The sequence below is a fragment of the Ranitomeya imitator genome, chromosome 4 (assembly GCF_032444005.1).
Source record: "Ranitomeya imitator isolate aRanImi1 chromosome 4, aRanImi1.pri, whole genome shotgun sequence".
Classification (NCBI taxonomy): domain Eukaryota; kingdom Metazoa; phylum Chordata; class Amphibia; order Anura; family Dendrobatidae; genus Ranitomeya; species Ranitomeya imitator.
In genome coordinates, this window is record NC_091285.1 from 118920774 (window position 1) to 118941803 (window position 21030).

Sequence of the window (21030 nt, forward strand, 5' to 3'; positions counted from 1 at the left end):
TATGGCACCTTACTGTAAACGCTTTCTGAAAGAACAGGAAGTATGAGTCTAAAAAAGCCCAAGAGCCCAGTATGAAATGTGTGGCTACTATTTTTTTTTAATTGAAGATCAAAATATTGCTTAAACACTAGTGTTGAGCGATACCGTCCGATACTTGAAAGTATCGGTATCGGATAGTATCGGCCGATACCCGAAAAATATTGGGTATCGCCGATACCGATATCCGATACCAATACAAGTCAATGGGACATCAAGTATCGGAAGGTATTCTCATGGTTCCCAGGGTCTGAAGGAGAGGAAACTCTCCTTCAGGCCCTGGGATCCATAGGGATGTGTAAAATAAAGAATTAAAATAAAAAATATTGATATGCTCACCTCTCCGGCGGCCCCTGGACTTCACGCTGCTAACCGGGAGGCTTCTTTGTTTAAAATGCGCGCCTTTAGGACCTGGGAATGACGTCCCGGGTTCTGATTGGTCGCGTGCCGCCCATGTGACCGGCACGCGACCAATCAGAGGCCGCGACGTCATTCGCAGGTCCTCAATTCCTAGAATTAGCAGTTTTGTGAATGAGAATGACGTCCCGGCTTCTGATTGGCCGCGTGCCGGTCACATGGGCGGCACGCGGCCAATCAGAAGCCGCGACGTCATTCTCATTCACAAAACTGCTAATTCTAGGAATTGAGGACCTGCGAATGACGTCGCGGCCTCTGATTGGTTGCGTGCCGGTCACATGGGCGGCACGCGACCAATCAGAAGCCGGGACGTCATTCACCGGTCCGAAAGGCGCGCTTTTTAAACAAAGAAGCCTCCCGGATAGCAGCGTGAAGTCCAGGGGCCGCCGGAGAGGTGAGCATATCAATATTTTTTATTTTAATTCTTTATTTTCCACATCCCTATTGATTCGATACCGATACCCGATATCACAAAAATATCGGATCTCGGTATCGGAATTCCGATACCGCAAATATCGGCCGATACCCGATACTTGCGGTATCGGAATGCTCAACACTATTAAACACCATTAATGCAAAAACCTGATTTAAACAATAGCTCATTTTCTGATGAAAGCTTCTCTTTAACCCCTTACCAATATATATTAGCATGTCATAAGTCGGTTCCTTGTCTTTGATGCAGGATCAGGAGCAGAGTCTGTATTTATGATGGCAGATGATGGCTGTATTATTCAGCTGCCCACAGCTATTAACCCCTTCATGACCACAGCTTTTTTCATTTTTGCGTTTTTGTTTTTTGCTCCCCTCCTTCCCAGAGCCATAACTTATTTTTCCATCAATATGGCCTTGTGAGGGCTTATTTTTGAGGGACGAGTTGCATTTTTGAACGACACCATTAGTTTTAGCATGTTATGTACTCAAAATGGGAAAAAAATTCCAAGCACTATAGCTTACCGAAAAAGCCCTGACTCAATCAAATTCGCTCATCTCTAGTGTTAACCCTTCAAATGCCGTTGTCAATCCCTGCTTCATCATTTACATTGCGGCTCAAGGGGGGAGGGGAATGCTGTTATAACCTCCCAGCAGCCCTCCCACAATGGAATTCAATGGGCTGCCTTGACGGTTGGGGGTGGCTATCATGACTGTACTAAAAGTCAGCCTGTGCCTATTATTCATATGACTGTGATTTTACTAAAGTATTGCTGTATATAGCACAAGTGATCAGATTCAAATCCCCTAAGGGATTACAAAATACAGTAAAAAGTACAAAATAAATGTTTTTAAAAATACGAAAAAAAAATAAAAAAATATAAATGTTCAAATCATCTCCTTTTTCCTCATTAAAAATAAATAAAAAAATTCACATGGTATGTTCACATCTATAACAGTCTAATCTATCGAAGTATAACATTAATTAATCTATTCGGTAAACACTAATGAAATGCCATTCTGGAGGGTGTTCGGCCATCACAACACTGCAAAATCTGCAATAGGAGTCAAAACATTATATCCACCTCAACATGGTATCAATAAAAACAGCAGTTCAAGGCTTTAAAAAATAAGTGCTCACACAGCTGCACTGACTGAAAATTAAAATGTTACAAGTCTGAGAAAAAAAAATTCATAAATTTTTGTTTGTTTTTTAACTACATAAAAACACTATGCACGCTTGGTATCAACATAATCATACTGACCTGGTAAATAATATTACAAGTTCATTTTTACCATATAATGAACTTTGTCAAAACAAACCCCAAAAAACAATTGCAGTTGAATTTTTTTTTTTCAATTTTGCTGTACTTCTGCAGTAATTGCAATAGAAAAATAAAAAAGTTATGGCTCATGAAAGTATGGGAGGAAAAAACAAAAGTGCAAAAACAGAAAATCTTTCTGTAGAGAAAGGGGTTAACCAGCATGACACCAACTTCATTATAAGAATGCATAAAGATAGCTGCCCAGCTATTCAATTAATGTTGGCATATCCTGCTGACAATTCGATGTGCATGGAAGTAACCCAACCATCCCATAATAGAAGAACCGACATGTGTTCCTTTATCTACCTTGGAGCTTAGCCAATGTCAGAATGGTCAGGATTGTGGAAGTGGGCCACTGGAGAGGTCAGCTGGCACAAGGGGCAGGAACGACAGTAGTTCAGGATTTCTCTGGAAGGCCGGAGTCACACTAAAGTGAGATACGGCTGAGTCTCGCAGGTTAAAAACAAGCTCTGGCACCGGCACTCTGGAGCAGAACGTGCAGCTCCATGTATTGCTGTGCGGCCGCACGCTCCGCTCCGGAGTGCCGGTGCCAGAGCTTGTTTTTAACCTGCGAGACTCATCTGTATCTCGCTGTAGTGTGACTCCTGCCTAACACCCAGGCGAGTAGAATCTCTGCAGAATGTGCTCCTGGGTCTTATCTGCCCCCAGGCATGGGAACGAGCCATGTTTAACAATCTGCATCTATAGGGCCCTGGCACCAATAACTGCTCTATCACCTCACCCCTTGGCTTGGTTATTCTATAAAGCAGATCTCCAATTACAGCAAAATGAAGGAACCGATAGTCGGCCTCCGGCTCCTGAGGCAAACCATTTAATACAGCAACATTTTCAAATACCCTTTTAAGAGTTAAGTCCCTGAGTTGGGTGGTTCCAAAGTTTCCCCCGGACACCTCCAGCTCAGGGACATTGGACTCCGTGAATGCTGCCTCATCCTCATCGCCAACAAGTACACAAAATGGAACCTGTCATCCATAGCCTGCAACAAGGTTTCGTTGGAGAAACTTGGCTGTTGTCTGGACTACCAGATGTCTTCCCTTTTACCCCACAAGTCCCTGAATAATACAAAGTCCCACCCTCCTGACCTATTATAATAGGGTGCAATAGGTCCTTGATCGCGCTGACCTCATGGGACTCTGTGCCACAGTTTGTGTTGATGAACACTTGGGCCACAGGATAGGCCATAGCGTCACCATGGATACAGCAGGTGCCCACCCTTTTTCCAAGAATCAGCCGATGGGAATAGTAGCCCTCACTAGGGTTACCAAACTCCCTGAGTATAGCAGACCAGCCACTTGCATCCCATTTATTGTTATGGGACATGCTTGTGGCACCTCTTCTGTTTGAGGAACAGCACTGCGGGCAGGGTATGCAAAATACGAGCAGCGCCATCATGTGCTTCAGTCCATTGGCTCGGTGGTCATGAGACAATGAGCAGCTATGTGGCCAGGGGTATGACATATCCAACAAATTACACTAGGGGAAGGGACCTTGGACACTAACTCTGGTGTTTTTGGCCGCCCACTGGTGTGGCTCTAGCTCCCCTCTTTTGGGTGTCAGCCCCACTTTTGGAACCCAAGTATGGGGATGATACAACCCCTTGCTTCCCCACAGAACTCTCGACTGCCTGGTACCTCTCCACCAGATTCACTAGGTCATTAGCATTATGGGGATCTCCCTGGGCAACCCAGGATTGCACTGGCCTTGGTAGGGTTGTATATTAACCGGTCCATAAAGACCCTATCCATCATCTGTGCTGGGGAGGAGGATTCAGGTTGCAAGCATTTTTGGAGCAGGTGTAGGAGATCAAACATTTGGGACCTGGGAGGGTTATCACTGTGATAGGAGCACTGGTGCCCTCGTTGCGCCCTGACAGTCAGAGTCACTCCTGAGTGCCAATATCTCAGCTTATAACTTGGCATACTCCTTAGAATCCTGGAAAGCTAGATCATTAGAGGACTTCTACAGTTCACCTGTTAAATATGGTGCCAGGACCTCCACCCATTGCGCCGGGGACAATAATGCAGCAAGAAGAGGCAGCGCCCGGGGCGCACAGGTCCGTAGTGACGGCTGTGCTGCGTCTGATTAGAAGGGAAAAACCCGCCTCCGGGAACATTTCAGGGTATGAGGGGGCACATTTTATAAACGTTTATTTCAGCATGTGCAGGCATCATAACTAAAAGAGCCACATTGTCAGAATGCAGCATTTGTGCTGCACAAGGTGGCTCTTTTAGTTACAAACACCTGAGGGGGGTGACAGGTTCCCTTTAAGGAGTATATGATGACACATGAATGACTATATGATTTGCATTGGTTAACCCAGCTGCTTATTGGGAATTCTATACGAGATATCTTGTGGTATATTATAAATCTTATGCACTAGGCACTTTACTGTATGCAAATATTGTCCATGTATGAGATATAATAGTCCCTTGTGTAACCAGACAGAATACAGTGCTTAACGAGACAGATTCTATTGCTATGATAATTGATATTATAGTTGAATATTAGATGCATGGTATCATTGTTTTTTTTAGATACACTGTATAGTGTGAGCATGCTATTTTGGGTATTAATATTAGCTTGTGATGTCTTTCAGATCATCTGTACATAAATTTGTTTGACTATAGTTTTCATTTGCTGAAGTGCTGATGATTAATGTGTAATGTGCTATAAATTATATTATATATTTTTGTATGGTAATTTTTTAAGCAAAATACACTTTAATATGCTGTGGAACCCATAACCCCAGTTGTTATCATACATATACCTTTTCCCATTGCTATACTTTTCATCAATTATGATTATGAATTTGCATGATACGATACATATATGCTAGCCACCTTAGGGAGAGACCCAAGTTGGGCTAAATGTAGCGGGACGAAAGAGACCGAAAAGCACTCTACTTAAAGGAAATACATAGTGGATACTTTCCTGAAACTGAAAGTACTTGCAAGCTTGCAAGTACTTTCCGTTTCAGGAAAGCATCCACTATGTATTTCCTTTAAGTAGAGGGCTTTTCGGTCTCTTTCGTCCCGCTACATTTAGCCCAACTTGGGTCTCTCCCTAAGGTGGCTAGCATATATGTATCGCTTGCTCACCGAGCCCCACTCCATACAGCCAACCAATTCCAGCCCTGTGCTGATGAGGGCCTAAAGCCCGAAACACGTGTCCACAGGTAGGAATTGGTTGGCTGTGTAAATTTAGAAATTAATCCGCAGCATTGCACGCTTGGCGGTTCCAAGCGCTGTTGATTAGACTGGGGTGGAAAAAGGTGATTTGCATAGCTCCGCCTACTGCAAAGGATTCTGGGTAAACCTGCTATTCTTTGTATTATGCTGCTTGCAAGTACTTTCCGTTTCACGAAAGCATCCACCATGATACGATATTCACTTTATGTGTAATCATGACCACTGATTTTTTTTCGAGTAGCATATCAAATCCCCATCTGTATGCTTTTTAATGTTTTTAGATCATGTTTCTTGGTATGCAATAAAGATAACATTTTTGTTTATGTATTAACCCCTTTACCCCCAAGGGTGGTTTGCACGTTAATGACCGGGCCAATTTTTACAATTCTGACCACTGTCCCTTTATGAGGATATAACTCTGGAATGCTTCAATGGATCCCAGTGATTCTGACAATGTTTTCTTGTGACTTACTGTACTTCATGATAGTGGTAAAAATTCTTTTAGCTGCGTTTATTTGGGAAAAAAACAGAAATTTGGCGAAAATTATGAAAATTTTGCAATTTTCCAACTTTGAATTTTTATGCAATTAAATCACAGAGATATGTCACGCAAAATACTTAATAAGTAACATTTCCCTCATGTCTACTTTACATCAGCACAATTTTGGAACCAAAATTTTTTTTTGTTAGGGAGTTATAAGGGTTAAAAGTTGACCAGCAATTTCTCATTTTTAAAACACCTTTTTTTTTAAGGACCACATCTCATTTGAAGTCATTTTGAGGGGTCTATATGATAGAAAATAACCAAGTGTGACACCATTCTAAAAACTGCACCCCTCAAGGTGCTCAAAACCACATTCAAGAAGTTTATTAACCATTCTGGTGTTTCACAGGAATTTTTGGAATGTTTAAATAAAAATGAACATTTAACTTTTTTTCACAAAAATTTTACATCAGCTCCAATTTATTTTATTTTACCAAGGGTAACAGGAGAAAATGGACCACAAAAGTTGTTGTACAATTTGTCCTGAGTACGCTGATACTTCATATGTGGGGACAAATTACTGTTTTGGCGCATGGGAGAGCTTGGAAGGGAAGGAGCGCCGTTTGAGTTTTCAATGCAAAATTGACAGGAATTGAGATGAGACGCCATGTTGCGTTTGGAGAGCCACTGATGTGCCTAAACATTGAAACCCCCCACAAATGACACCATTTTGGAAAGTAGACCCCCTAAGGAAATTATCTAGAGGTGTGGTGAGCACTTTGACCCACCAAGGGCTTCACAGAAGTTTATAATGCAGAGCCGTAAAAATAAAACAAAAATTTTTTCCCACAAAAATTATTTTTTTAGCCCCCAGTTTTGTATTTTCCCGAGGGTAACAGGACAAATTGGACCCCAAAATTTGTTGTCCAATTTGTCCTGAGTGCGATGATACACCATATGTGGGGGGAACCACTGTTTGGACGTATGGGAGGGCTCGGAAGGGAAGGAGCGCCATTTGGAGTGCAGACTTCGATGGAATGGTCTGCAGGTGTCGCATTGCGTTTGCAGAGCCCCTAATGTACCTAAACAGTAGAAACCCCACACAAGTGACACCATTTTGGAAACTAGACCCCCAAAGGAACTTATCTAGATGTGTTGTGAGAACTTTGAACCCCCAAGTGTTTCAATACAGTTTATAACGCAGAGCCGTGAAAATAAAAAATCTTTTTTTTCCCCACAAAAATTATTTTTTAGCCCCCAGTTTTTTATTTTCCCAAGGGTAACAGGAGAAATTGGACCCCAAAAGTTGTTGTCCTATTTGTCCTGAGTACGCATATGTTGGGGTAAACCCCTGTTTGGGCACATGGGAGAGCTCGGAAGGGAAGAAGCACTGTTTTACTTTTTCAACGCAGAATTGGCTGAAATTGAGATCGGACGCCATGTCGTGTTTGGAGAGCCCCTGATGTGCCTAAACAGTGGAAACCCCCCAATTCTAACTGAAACCATAATCCAAACACACCCCTAACCCTAATCCCAACAGTAACCATAACCACACCTGTAACCCTGACACACCCCTAACCATCATCCCAACCCTATTCCCAACTGTAAATGTAATCTAAACCCTAACCGTAACTTTAGCCCCAACCCTAACCCTAACTTTAGCCCCAACCCTAATTGTAGCCTTAACCCTAGCCCCAACCCTACCCCTAACCCTAGCCCTAACCCTAACCCAAGCCCTAACCCTAACCCTAGCCCTAACCCTAACCCTAATGGGAAAATGGAAATAAATACATTTTTTTAATTTTTCCCTAACTAAGGGGGTGATGAAGGGGGGTTTGATTTACTTTTATAGCGGGTCTTTTAGCGGATTTTTATGATTGGCAGCCGTCACACACTGAAAGATGCTTTTTATTGCAAAAAATATTTTTTGCGTTACCACATTTTGAGAGCTATAATTTTTCCATATTTTGGTCCAAAGAGTCACGTGAGGTCTTGTTTTTTGCAGGACGAGTTGTTGTTTTTATTGGTAACATTTTCGGAAATGTGACATTTTTTGATCGCTTTTTATTCCGATTTTTGTGAGGCAGAATGACCAAAAACCAGCTATTCATGAATTTCTTTTGGGGGAGGCGTTTATACCGTTCCACTTTTGGTAAAATTGATAAAGCAGTTTTATTCTTCGGGTCAGTACAATTACAGTGACGCCTCATTTATATCATTTTATTATGTTTTGGCGCTTTTATACGATAAAAACTATTTTATAGAAAAAATAATTTTTTTTGCATCGCTTTATTCTCAGGACTATAACATTTTTATTTTTTTGCTGATGATGCTGTATGGCAGCTCGTTTTTTGCAGGACAAGATGACGTTTTCAGCGGTACCAAGGTTATTTATATCTGTCTTTTTGAGCGCGTGTTATTCCACTTTTTATTCGGCGGTATGATAATAAAGCGTTGTTTTTTGCCTCGTTTTTTTTTTTCTTACGGTGTTTACTGAAGGGGTTAACTAGTGGGCCAGTTTTATAGGCGGGGTTGTTACGGACGCGGCAATACTAAATATTTGTAATTTTATTGTTTTTTTTATTTAGATAAAGAAATGTATTTATGGGAATAATATATGTATATTTTTTTCATTATTTAGGATTTTTTTTTTTTTTTTTTTTTACACATTTTGAAAATTTTTTTTTTACTGTTTTACTTTGTCCCAGGGGGGGACACCACAGATCAGTGATCTGAAAGTTTGCATAGCACTCTGTCAGATCACCGATCTGTCTCAGAGCACTGCAGGCTTCGCAGTGCCTGCTCTGAGCAGGCTCTGTGAAGCCACCTCCCTTCCTGCAGGACCCGGATGCCGTGTCCATCATGGATCCGGGCCTGGAGCAAAGAGGGAGGTAAGGAGACCCTCGCAGCAACGCGATCACATCGCGTTGCTGCGGTGGGCTCAGGGAAACCTGCAGGGAGCCCCTAACCTGCACGATGCTTCCCTGTACCGCCGGCACATCTTGATCATGTTTGATCGCGGTGTGCCGGGGGTTAATGTGCCGGGAGCGGTCCGTGACCGCTCCTGGCATATAGTGCCAGATGTCAGCTGCGATAGGCAGCTGACACCCGGCCGCGATCGGCCGCGCTCCCCCCGTGAGCACGGCCGATCGCGTATGACGTACTATCCCGTCGGTGGTCATAGGGGCCCACCCCACCTCGACGGGATAGTACATCTAATGTCAGAAAGGGGTTAATGATGGTCTTTTCTTGTTTTTGGATCACTGTCAGAATAGTCAGACAGTGGTTTACCTCCTTTACCCCAATAGAATAAACATGCAAGATCATCTGTGCAGAGCTATATATGAAGAGGTCAAGAGACATTGATTAGTGGCATTTTGTTGGCCAACAAAAATCTTCTTTGTAAAAGATGTGAATAAATTCTCCATAACTCGCAGAGTCCACATGCCGTGGAGCACACATTTTAAACAACTATCTGAAAAGGACATAAAAATAAAAAGGCTGTATTCAAAAAAACAGTCACACAGATACGTGTAGTACACAATGATTGCATGAAGCTCCTCAGTGACACCAATAATATGAGATCAGGCAGGCTACCCACATAATAGGCACGGTGTGTAAGAGGTTACATTTTATCTTTATTTTTCTGGTTACTTAGTGTTACTTAAACATGTTATAGAAGTATTAGCTGAGAACTGTTAGATGAGTGCAAGATGTCATCTCAAATTTTGCGCCCCCAACACCATTTTGCATTCATGGTTGCTGTTGACATTTCACGCAAACAGTTTGAGTACAAAGCAGGTCTGCATTAAACAGCACTGAATGTGACAATAATTTACAATAATCCTTTAGTGTACACACAATATAATACAAACTGAACAGAAATTGTGTTTTCTTTTCAATTATCACTTTTTTATTCTGATTACATTCATACAACACATTTACCTCCTAGAAATCTTTGTTTTTTGTCTCCCTCCCTCAGCAGTGTAGATGCCTCAGTTTGGAGGTAGAGTATATATGTTTCTCCATCTCCCTCTCTTTGTCCTTCTGCGAGTTCTGTTATAAAAAGAAATAAAAAAAAAAATAAAAACTCAAATAATTCTCTTCTTATTCTAAATCCTCTTGCTCTCATGTTTTAAGTGTAGATAGCTTTAACAGCCTTGCTTTAAAGAGATCCTGTCATATTGTACATTCAGTCCTCCAATCTATGGACAGCACGGTCTAGAAAAGAAGGTGAGGAGAGTGATATATAGGCTTGTTGGAAAAGAATCAGTATAACTTGTTTTCATTCATTGACATCCTTGGATTATATATATAGTTATAGAAATGTTCAGTTTGTCTGATTTTTCACGTTATAGGTATATTTTTGAGCAAAATGTAAATTGATTTTTTATTCTATAACCTTCTGACAACATGTCTCCTAATTTCCACTGGATCACTGCGTTGAGAAACACGTGATGGTGTCTCCGCGGTGTTGGATGTTTTGATCTCCCCGAGGTCATTCATCCTTATGTTTATATTCCTTTTATTAGGCACTGCTCCTAATAGCCAGTTTCCTACTCCACACTGATGAGGGGCAAATACCCCGAAACAGCTGTCTGTGGATGGATACCATGTTTTGGCATAGGTGGTTTTCCTTTTTGGATGCTGCCCTTCCTGTGGTTGTTCCTTCCCGGTGAAAGACCTGGCTATTTATTGCTTGCGTTGAGAAACACGTGATGGTGTCTCCACGGCTTTTCAACATGCAGCCAGTTTCTTTTTAGCGTTTGATGGTTTTTGCCACTGCACTTGGGGACACTTTCAAAGTTTGCCCAATTTTTTGGACTGACTGACCTTCATTTCTTAAAGTAATGATGGCCACTCCTTTTTCTTTACTTAGCTGCTTTTTTCTTGCCATAATACAAATTCTAACAGTCTATTCAGTAGAACAATCAACTGTGTATCCACCAGACTTCTGCACAACACAACTGATGGTCCCAACCCCATTATAAGGCAAGAAATCCCACTTATTAAACCTGACAGGGCACACCTATGAAGTGAAAACCATTCCCAATGACTACCTCTGGAAGCTCATCAAGAGAATGCCAAGAATGTGCAAAGCAGTCATCAAAGCAAAAGGTTTCTACTTTGAAGAACCTAGAATATAAAACATAATTTCAGTTGTTTCACACTTTTATTGTAAAGTATACAATTCCACATGTGTTAATTCATGGTTTTGATGCCTTTAGTGTGAATGTACAATTTTCATAGTCCTGAAAATATAGAAAAATCTTTAAATGAGGTGTGTCCAAACTTTTGGCCTGTACTGTGTGTATATATATATATATATATATATATATATATATATATATATACATACATATATGCAGTGGCCAGTCCTACTTGTGATTGACATTTATCTCTGTATGAGCAGTCATATAGGGAGGACCGTCAATCACTGAGTAGCACCGCCTGCTGGACTCATACATACAAGCACCAAGGATTTCAATGAATAAAATGCAAGTTTTATTGAAACTGTTCCCACAAAAATATAGATTAATTTGTCCATCTCTTCCTACTCTATAACATATTGCCTACAAATCAGATACCATTTCCAACAAGTTTCCTTTCAAATTCCTATGGTAATGATGCTAGTTGTAGCTGTATTCTCTGGTCAGCCATAACATGAGAAGCATCTGGGTATTATTATAAAAGTCCCGTTTTGCCACAAAAACAGCTCAAAACAAATAGTGAAGAGCTCTATAAGACCTGGTGTCCAGTGGTAAAAGACACTAAGATCCTTTAGGTCCTGCAAGTTGTTAACACCTTGAACTTTTTCTTCAGTGACCAATTTTTGCTGAAAGATTCCACAGCCATTAGAGCCTGTGGCTGCAATGAAGGGCTTGACATGTTAGTATTTGTTTGGCTGCTGGCCTCCCTCTTAAGTGTATAAAATGAGTTTCATATTTCATACATAACTTGTTGGTCCTGTTCTTTCTAGTAATTCCTAACAATCGCACAGCTGCTCTTCCTACCGCATGCCATTTGAAGTCTAATGACTATACCAAGCTTGTACAAATAATCGGAGAATAATGCTAATATTGGGGAATCATTCACTATTGCATAGTTTGCTCTTTACCTTTTTAATAGTAGTGAAATGTTATTGGATGTTACTCAGCACCTTTGTGTTCTGTGATTAGTTCTGAACATCATTTACATTAATAGACACACTGCATTTGTAGACCAGAAAGAAAACCATTCTGCTCTCTTGTGTACAATATTAACTGAGAAGTAAACCAGGTTTTTTTAAAATAAGAAAATCCCATAACAGGTTGTATGTGTCAAAGTAACCACATGCGAGCCAAAGACACAAGGTTTCTCAGCAGAATGTTGTCCAGAACAACACACTGCCTTTATTGGCTTGTCTGCTTCCGGCCCTGATGCTATTTCTCCCCCAGGTAAGCATGTCCATTCACTTGGCCATGATTCATCAGACCTGGTCACCTTTTCCGAATAACTAAAGCAATTGTTACCATCCACCTCTCGTGTCTCCCCTTTTCCCCATAGTTTGTAAGCTTGCGAGCAGGGCCCTCACTCCTCCTGGTATGTTTTGAACTGTATTTCTGTTATGCTGTAATGTCTATTGTCTGTACAAGTCCCCTCTATAATTTGTAAAGCGCTGCGGAATATGTTGGCGCTATATAAATAAAATTATTATTATTATTATTATTATTTTCCTATTGCTCTGTTAGTTCCGAATATTCACATGCTAAATTTAGGTGCATTTGGTGGTAGAAAGGCTACAATGCGATATGTATTCTGACACCTTTCTTTGCAACCTTATTGTACAGTACTCCTTCTCTAAAATCAGACCATACTTGCCAGTATTCAACAACCCTGCCCATGCACGTCAATCATTGGGCACCCATGTGCCGACCTTGGTTTCATTTTTTTTTAGGGGGGTGTGGACAGGTACTAATCTCTGCTGAGAAGAAAAACACCACAAAACTTGCCATTTTTGTGAACCCTGAGACCAGCAGTTTGCCTTACAACTACCCTTTTTTCTTCTCTCAAAACAAGCTTCAATGACCACTTTTCACTATCTGTGAGATATCCCACATAATACAATGTTATATTTTGGACTTAAGTCATCCTTGACCAAAAATCCAATTACTCCAATAATATATAAAAAGAAATGGAGGCATCACTTCAATCTATACAAAAAGAAGACTTTTTTTGTGCATACGATTGGGCCAATAAAAGTCTACTTTTTGTAGATTTTACTGGTGTGCTGCCTCCATTTCTTTTCTAGATAGCTATAAGATGATGTGACTGTTGCAACTTAATGTTAGCATCAGGTGGATTATATTGATAACATGATGATAATATTTGCTTCTAAATTCCAAACGTTTTCTCTGTATTATTTGGAAATCCATTTACTGTTCTTTTATTTCACAATTCACATACACAGTTCATCGTGAAGTCTATGTCAAATATTTTTGCAGCAAAATTTCATAAACCAAAATAATTAAATGCCACAATTTACACACTGACATATATAATGGAACGTAGGTAATATCTAATGCACAAGTGAATCTAAATAGTGCTTCTCAGGTTCTTAATTAAAATAGATAAAAGCTATAGACTAGACAAAGCTTAGTCATCATAGAATGTTACTAAAAAGACCCATAACTATAAGAAACCACTGTGAACCATCATGCTTTGGCAAGACAAGCAGATGCAAAAGCTAAGCACAGAGATGCCAAAATTCATCTCTATTGATCAAGGATAAAAATCAACTTCAAGTCCTCTTTCCAGAGCATGCTACAAGCATATTTACCAATTCATTTAAAAAATCTGCTTGGTTTTCCTTTTGCAAATCAGAATAAACATCTGGATCCTATTCCTACCGGCATATCAATAATAGTTTGAGTATTTCAATTTGTTTAAAAAGTGTTTGATTGAAGCTTCGGGAAATCTAACAAGCTGTTGAAGAGTTTAATAGGAAGGAGAGAGGGTAATCTTTTGCATGTTTTTAGAATCTCCATCGAGATTCTACACCACCCGTATCCTCTGCAAAACATTAACGCCAGTATAAAATATTCATAAGAATAGAACTATTAGTGCTTGGGGAGACCAAAAATAGGATAGAACATGGAATGTGATATGAATTTCATTATCATTTTCCTGCAACATGGAAACAGTAATTAGAACCCTTTTCCATTTGGCCAAAGTATAGGTGAAATGGTCTTAAATATAGATCAATGATTTACAGATTACAGCATTATTCTGTTGAGTACTTCCATCATTTCAACATTTATTGCAAGAATAGTTTTTTTCTCATTTATTTATTTTAAAAGCAATATAGATTTAAAAATAAATAAAGACAGAAATAAATAATATTGTTAAAATATTAACTGAAATAATCCAAGTAAAATTATAATTCATGATTTTTATAGTATGATCATAACAGTAAGAACAAAAAATCCAAATATATAGCATTATTGCAAAAAATTGTTTGTGATGGTGCTTTTTACAAGTCTAGGGTAGCAAAGATTAAAGGTTCTTTAATTTAAAAGGTAAATTCTATTATAACTTGTACGCATCTTGTTAAGTTATTTGTTAACTGCAATGTACAAACCCGAACATTTCTATGTAGATGTTACATAATATGTTAAATGCTTCTTTAATAAATCACGTTTGCTTTATGGAAGTACACATATAAGCAGTTGTGCTGCTAGAAACTGCAGCTACAGCCTCCATTTCTATGTTTTAGTGTATTATTTAGACAAAAAGGATAATACTGTCACCCTTCACATAGCTATGTAAAACAGGAATATTCTTGATTTACCATCCACTAAACATGATCTGTGTCTGGACTTTTGTTGCGGGTCAATACATTTATCTGAGGCATCAAATGACCTGTTAGTCAGCTAAAAAAGGTCACAGTCGTTTGATATCTCAGGAGGCATTTCAAAGTCATCCAACTGCTTGGCTCTTGCACTAGCATGACAAATGCACAGATCGGGCATAAGTCAATGGCTTTATGATGCCAGACATCAAATAGAAATTAGCTACTTTACAGCATTTAACAGCTGTATTTAAAAAGGTACTACACTTAGAAGTCTAAAAAAATCGCAATATGAAATTCAGCAAATTCTTTTGATGGATTCAGTTTTGTTTGTTCCAAGAGTTTTTCTCCTTATACCAATCTGATCAAAAGAGGAAAATAGTCAGTAAAGGTCCACATGATCTTTTCCCAACAAGAAGCCATTATAATGGACTGGGTGGTGGAACCGTGACGTGATTTGAGGAGAGCCTGGAGGGTTGCTACTAGGTGCCTCACTAAGTCCAACCTCAGATGCACGGTGGTTGACGATACCACAATCTGAGGATGAATGAGGAAGGTGAAACCAGGTGCTACACCACGTCTGACCTTGGGTGGGAGGCAGCTGACCCTACGTGATAGGAGGCAGGAATGTCCAGGAATGGTAGACTTGGCAAGAAATGGTGGGCACGACTGATAGACAAGCTGGCAAGTGGGCATGGCTGATAGGCAAGCATGGCAGATAAACAGGCAGGCGGGCACAGCTGATAGAGAGGCAGGCTGGTGGGCACGGCTGGTATATGGACAGAGAGGTGTTTTGGAATATATGACTATAACACAGGTAGACATAGCAGACGTGAAATAAAGGGCAGATGTACTGGGATACGCACACTAGGGACCTGAGTATTAGCAAGCGCATAAAGCTAAACAAACACATTACTCTGACATCTCCCATCAGGTGCAGGTGCTTTAAGTAATAAGTGTCTCAGTACACAGACCCCAGGCAGTAGCAGCAGGAGATGGAGGAGGGAGTTTGGTGCTCTGCCGTTGAGTGAGTCGGCATCTTGGCCGCCAGACAGAAGGTAGAGTGCAGAGACACTGGCATTACAGTAACTCCTTTTGCATCCCCTCTTCTTCAGGCCCTCCAGAAATCCCTCCAGAAGGAGAGGTGCATGGATGTTCTCCGTTGGCTACCATGATATTTTCTCAGGAATAAATCCATCCCAATCCACAAGTAAAAAAGTATTTTCCCTCTTAACCTTTTGGTGGCAGAATATTTTCTACCTCAAAAACGTCCTCAGAGCTGACTGGAGCAGAAGTCGTAGAAGCATTTAAGGATGGTAGGCTTGAGGAAAGACGCGTGAAACGAGATGGGGATCCATAAAGAGGCAAGGAGTTTGAGCTCCTTGGCTACAAGATTCATTTGTTTTAAAACCTCGAAAGAACCAATGAAGTGAGGACCCAGTTTATAGGAGGATACCTTGAGATGGACATATCTAGTTGACAGCCAGACCTTTTCCCCAGGGTGAAGCAGATGCAGATCCAGACATATCTTGTCTGCATGTCTTTTCATCCATTCACAGGACTTCAATAAGGTGGACTTGGTGTCCTCCAAATTTAGAAAAACCCTTGATGAGGGATTCAACAGCAGGAATATCGGAGGTAGTGGAAATGGAATTTTGGGATGTTGACCATACACAACAAAAAAAGGATATTTGGCAGATGATTCACTCACATGATTGCTGTAAGAGAATTCAGCTCAAGGCAAGAGTTCAGCCAAATCACTGTGGTGGGCATTGACAAAGTGGCGCAGGAAGTTGGTCACCAGCTAGCAGGTGGTCCTCCAGAAACGAGAGTTAAACTGGACATATCTTTTCAAGACAATACCGAGTGGTAGACCATGGAGGTGGAAAATATGTAGAATAAACTTGTCTGTTAGCTTTGGAGCAGATAGAAGACCAGACAGAAAAGTGAAATGAGCCATCTTGGAGAAGCGGCCCACAACCACCAAGATGATGGCACACCTAGTCGATACTGGGAAATCAGTGATTAAATAAATTGCAATATGCTTCCAGGGGGCAGATGGCACAGGACAAGGAAGTAGCTGACCGGTTGGAAGCTGTTTCGAAGCTTTGCACTGCACAAGAGGGATAGGCAGAGACAAAGTCCACAATAGCCTTGCCCATGGTGCCAATGTGGCCCTCCAACAGATCCTAGGCTCATGAGTTTCCCAGTCTCTCTGGGCAGGAGCAAATTACATGCTCAGAGCAGCCACAATAGAAGCACCTTCCCATGCACAGTGGGTCTCCTGGCGATGCTTGACCATAATCACCTGATTAACTTATATGGAGTCTGAGAAGGAGACTTTTTGTAAGACCGGCCTTTGCAAAGTAGGTGCCAGGCGTGCATATCTTCTCTCGCACGTCACCTCTTTGGAACACTCCTGAAACCTGATGTCTATCCATGTTGCCAGTGACACCAGATCATCCAGTGAGGAGAGTATATCACGTCTGGTAAGCTCATCTTTGATTCGCCCAGAAAGGTCCTCCCAGAAGATGGCAACCAGAGCCTCATTATTCCAGGCAAGCTCAGTCGACAGGGTGCAGAACCGTACAGCATACTGGCCCACTGTAAGGTTTACCTTGTGCAGTCAGACAAGATGAGATGTTCATAAGGAGGAAAGGATGAACTCATCAAAGACCTTACAGAAGGCTTCTAGGAAGAAAAGGATATTCAACATAAGAGGATACTTTTCTATCACATGAAGTTGAGCCACGACAGTGAGATAGGACATGATGAAGGCCATCTTGTCCCAATGTGAAAAAAACTGATGAGCCAAGTGTTCAAAGTGTAGCATGCATCAGTTAATGAACTCCCTACAGAGAGTAGGGTCTCCGTTGTAACAGGGAAAAGCTGACAAACAGGGTCCAGGGTTTGGTATAGTGCTGGCAGTCATGTCCAAAGTTGTTTCAGCTTGTGTTGGTGTAAATGTGGTCGGAGTTGTCAGCATGTCTAGATGGGTGTTTACTGTCTGCAGGTAGACTAAGATCTTGTCCTGTTGGCCTTTCTAGTGGGAGACTGGGTGGTGGAACCACTGTCATGATTTGATGAGATCCTAGAGGTGCATAACTAGGTGACTCATCAAGTCCGAAACTCTGATGCACGTCGCCTGACAATATTGTGATCTGCGGAGGAACGAGGGTGGTGAGACCAGGTGCTGCCATCAGGTGGATGGCAGTTGACCCCCAAGCGACCGGAGGTAGGAATGGCAGTGAATGGTAGACTTGGCAAGCACTTGCTGGCACGACTGATATACAGGCAGGTGGGTACAGCTGATAGGCAGGCGGGCATAGCTTTTATATGGATAGAGGGTTGCTCTGGAAGATATGACTGTAACATTGATAGACATGGCAGATGTGAAATACAGTGGAGGTATTTTGGGATACAAGCACTAATGATCTTACTAATAGCAATCATGTAAGGCTAATCTAACATGTTGCTCAGGCACCTCACATTAGGTGGAGATGCTTTTAAACCCTTTACCCCCAAGGGTAGTTTGCACGTTAATGACCGGGCCAATTTTTACAATTCTGACCAATGTCCCTTTATGAGGTTATAACTCTGGAATGCTTCAATGGATCCTGATGATTCTGACAATGTTTTCTCATGACATATTGTACTTCATGATAGTGGTAAAATTTCTTTGATGTTACCTGCGTTTATTTGTGAAAAACAATTTGAAATTTTCGCAATTTTCCAAATTTGAATTTCTATGCCCTTAAATCACAGAGATATGTCACACAAAATACTTAATAAGTAACATTTTCCACATGTCTACTTTACATCAGCACAATTTTGGAACCAAACCTTGTTTTTGTTAGGGAGTTATAAGGGTTATAAGTTGACCAGCAATTTCTCATTTTTACAACACCATTTGTTTAGGGACTACATCACATTTGTGGTCACTTTGAGGGGTCTATATGATAAAAAATACCCAAGTGTGACACCATTCTAAAAAGTGCACCTCTCAAGGTGCTCAAAACCACATTCAAGAAGATTATTAACCCTTCAGATGTTTCACAGGAATTTTTGGAATGTTTAAAATAAAAATGAACATTTAATTTTTTTTGCAAAAGATTTAATTCAGCTCGCATTTGTTTTATTTTACCAAGGGTAACAGGAAAAATTGGACCCCAAAAGTTGTTGTGCAATTTGTCCTGAGTATGCGGATACCCCATATGTGGGGGTAAACCACTGTTTGGGTGCACAACAGAGCTCGGAAGGGAAGGAGGTTCATTTGACTTTTCAATGCAAAATTTACTGGAATTGAGATAGGACACCATGTCGCGTTTGGAGAGCCCTTGATGTGCCTAAACATTGAAACCCCCCACATGTGACACCATTTTGGAAAGTAGACCCCCTAAGGAACTTATCTAGATGTGTGATGAGCACTTTAACCCACCAAGTGCTTCACAGAAGTTTATAATGCAGAACCGTAAAAATAAAAAAGTAATATTATTTCACAAAAATGATATTTTTGCCCCCAATTTTTTATTTTCACAAGGGTAACAGAAGAAATTGGATGCCAAAAGATGTTGTGCAATTTGTATTGAGTACGCTGATGCCCCATATGTGGGGGTAAGCCACTGTTTGGGCGCACAGCAGAGCTTGGAAGGGAAGGAGCGCCATTTGACTTTTCAATGCAAAATTGACTGGAATTGAGATAGGATGCCATGTCGCGTTTGGAGAGCCCCTAATGTAGCTAAACATTTAAACCCCCCACAAGTGACACCATGTTGGAAAGTTGAACCCATAAGGAACTTATCTAGATGTGTGGTAAGTAGTGTTGAGCGATACCGTCCGATACTTGAAAGTATCGGTATCGGATAGTATCGGCCGATACCCGAAAAATATCGGATATCGCCGATACCGATATCCGATACCAATACAAGTCAATGGGACATCAAGTATCGGAAGGTATTCTCATGGTTCCCAGGGTCTGAAGGAGAGGAAACTCTCCTTCAGGCCCTGGGATCCATAGGGATGTGTAAAATAAAGAATTAAAATAAAAAAATATTGATATATTTACCTCTCCGGCGGCCCCTGAACTCAGCGCGGGTAACCGGCAGGCTTCTTTGTTCAAAATCAGCGCTTTTAGGACCTGAGAATCACGTCCCGGCTTCTGATTGGTCGCGGGCCGCCCATGTGACCGCCACGCGACCAATCACAAGCCGCGACGTCACCGCAAGCTATTAGCGCGCTCATTTTTGAAAAATGAGTGCGTTAATGACTTTCAAAGACGTAGCGGCTTGTGATTGGTCGCGTGGCCGCGACCAATCACAAGCCGCTACGTCTTTGAAAGCCATTAACGCGCTCATTTTTAAAAATGAGCGCGTTAATAGCTTGCGGTGACGTCGCGGCTTGTGATTGGTCGCGGCCACGCGACCAATCACAAGCCGCTACGTCTTTGAAAGTCATTAACGCGCTCATTTTTAAAAATGAGCGCGTTAATAGCTTGCGGTGACGTCGCGGCTTGTGATTGGTCGCGGCCAATCACAAGCCGCGACGTCTTTGAAAGCCATTAACGCGCTCATTTTTAAAAATGAGCGCGTTAATAGCTTGCGGTGATGTCGCGGCTTGTGATTGGTCGCGGCCAATCACAAGCCGCGACGTCTTTGAAAGTCATTAACGCGCTCATTTTTCAAAAATGAGCGCGCTAATAGCTTGCGGTGACGTCGCGGGTTGTGATTGGTCGCGTGGCGGTCACATGGGCGGCCCGCGACCAATCAGAAGCCGGGACGTGATTCTCAGGTCCTAAAAGCGCTGATTTTGAACAACGAAGCCTGCCGGTTACCCGCGCTGAGTCCAGGGGCCGCCGGAGAGGTAAATATATCAATATTTTTTATTTTAATTCTTTATTTTACACATCTCTATGTATCCGATACCGATACCCGATACCACAAAAGTATCGGATCTCGGTATCGGAATTCCGATACCGCAAGTATCGGCCGATACCCGATACTTGCGGTATCGGAATGCTCAACACTAGTGGTAAGTACTTTGACCCACCAAGTGCTTCACAGAAGTTTATAACGCAGAGCCGTGAAAATAAAAAAAAATCTTTCCACAAAAATTATTTTTTAGCCTCCAGTTTTGTATTTTCCCAAGGGTACAAGGAGAAATTGGACCCCAAAAGTTGTTGTACAATTTGTCCTGAGTACTGTTACACCCCATATGTGGGGGGGAACCACCGTTTGGGCACATGGCAGAGCTTGGAAGGGAAGGAGCGCCGTTTGGAATGCAGACTTAGATGGATTGGTCTGC

At 41.4% G+C, this 21030-nt stretch overlaps 1 protein-coding gene across 4 annotated transcripts in view; it reads right to left on the reverse strand.

Annotated features, from left to right (window-relative positions):
• TENM2 (teneurin transmembrane protein 2) overlaps nt 1–21030 on the reverse strand; it is a 3136407-nt gene that overhangs the window by 2381087 nt on the left and 734290 nt on the right. For 3 of the 4 annotated variants that reach the window (XM_069763918.1, XM_069763915.1, XM_069763917.1), the window contains exon 4: nt 9846–9956. The exons of the other annotated variant lie outside the window; for it this stretch is intronic. In XM_069763918.1, coding sequence (XP_069620019.1) covers nt 9846–9956 — 111 coding nt within the window. The remainder of the gene's footprint in view (nt 1–9845; nt 9957–21030) is intronic. 4 annotated transcript variants of the gene reach the window in all.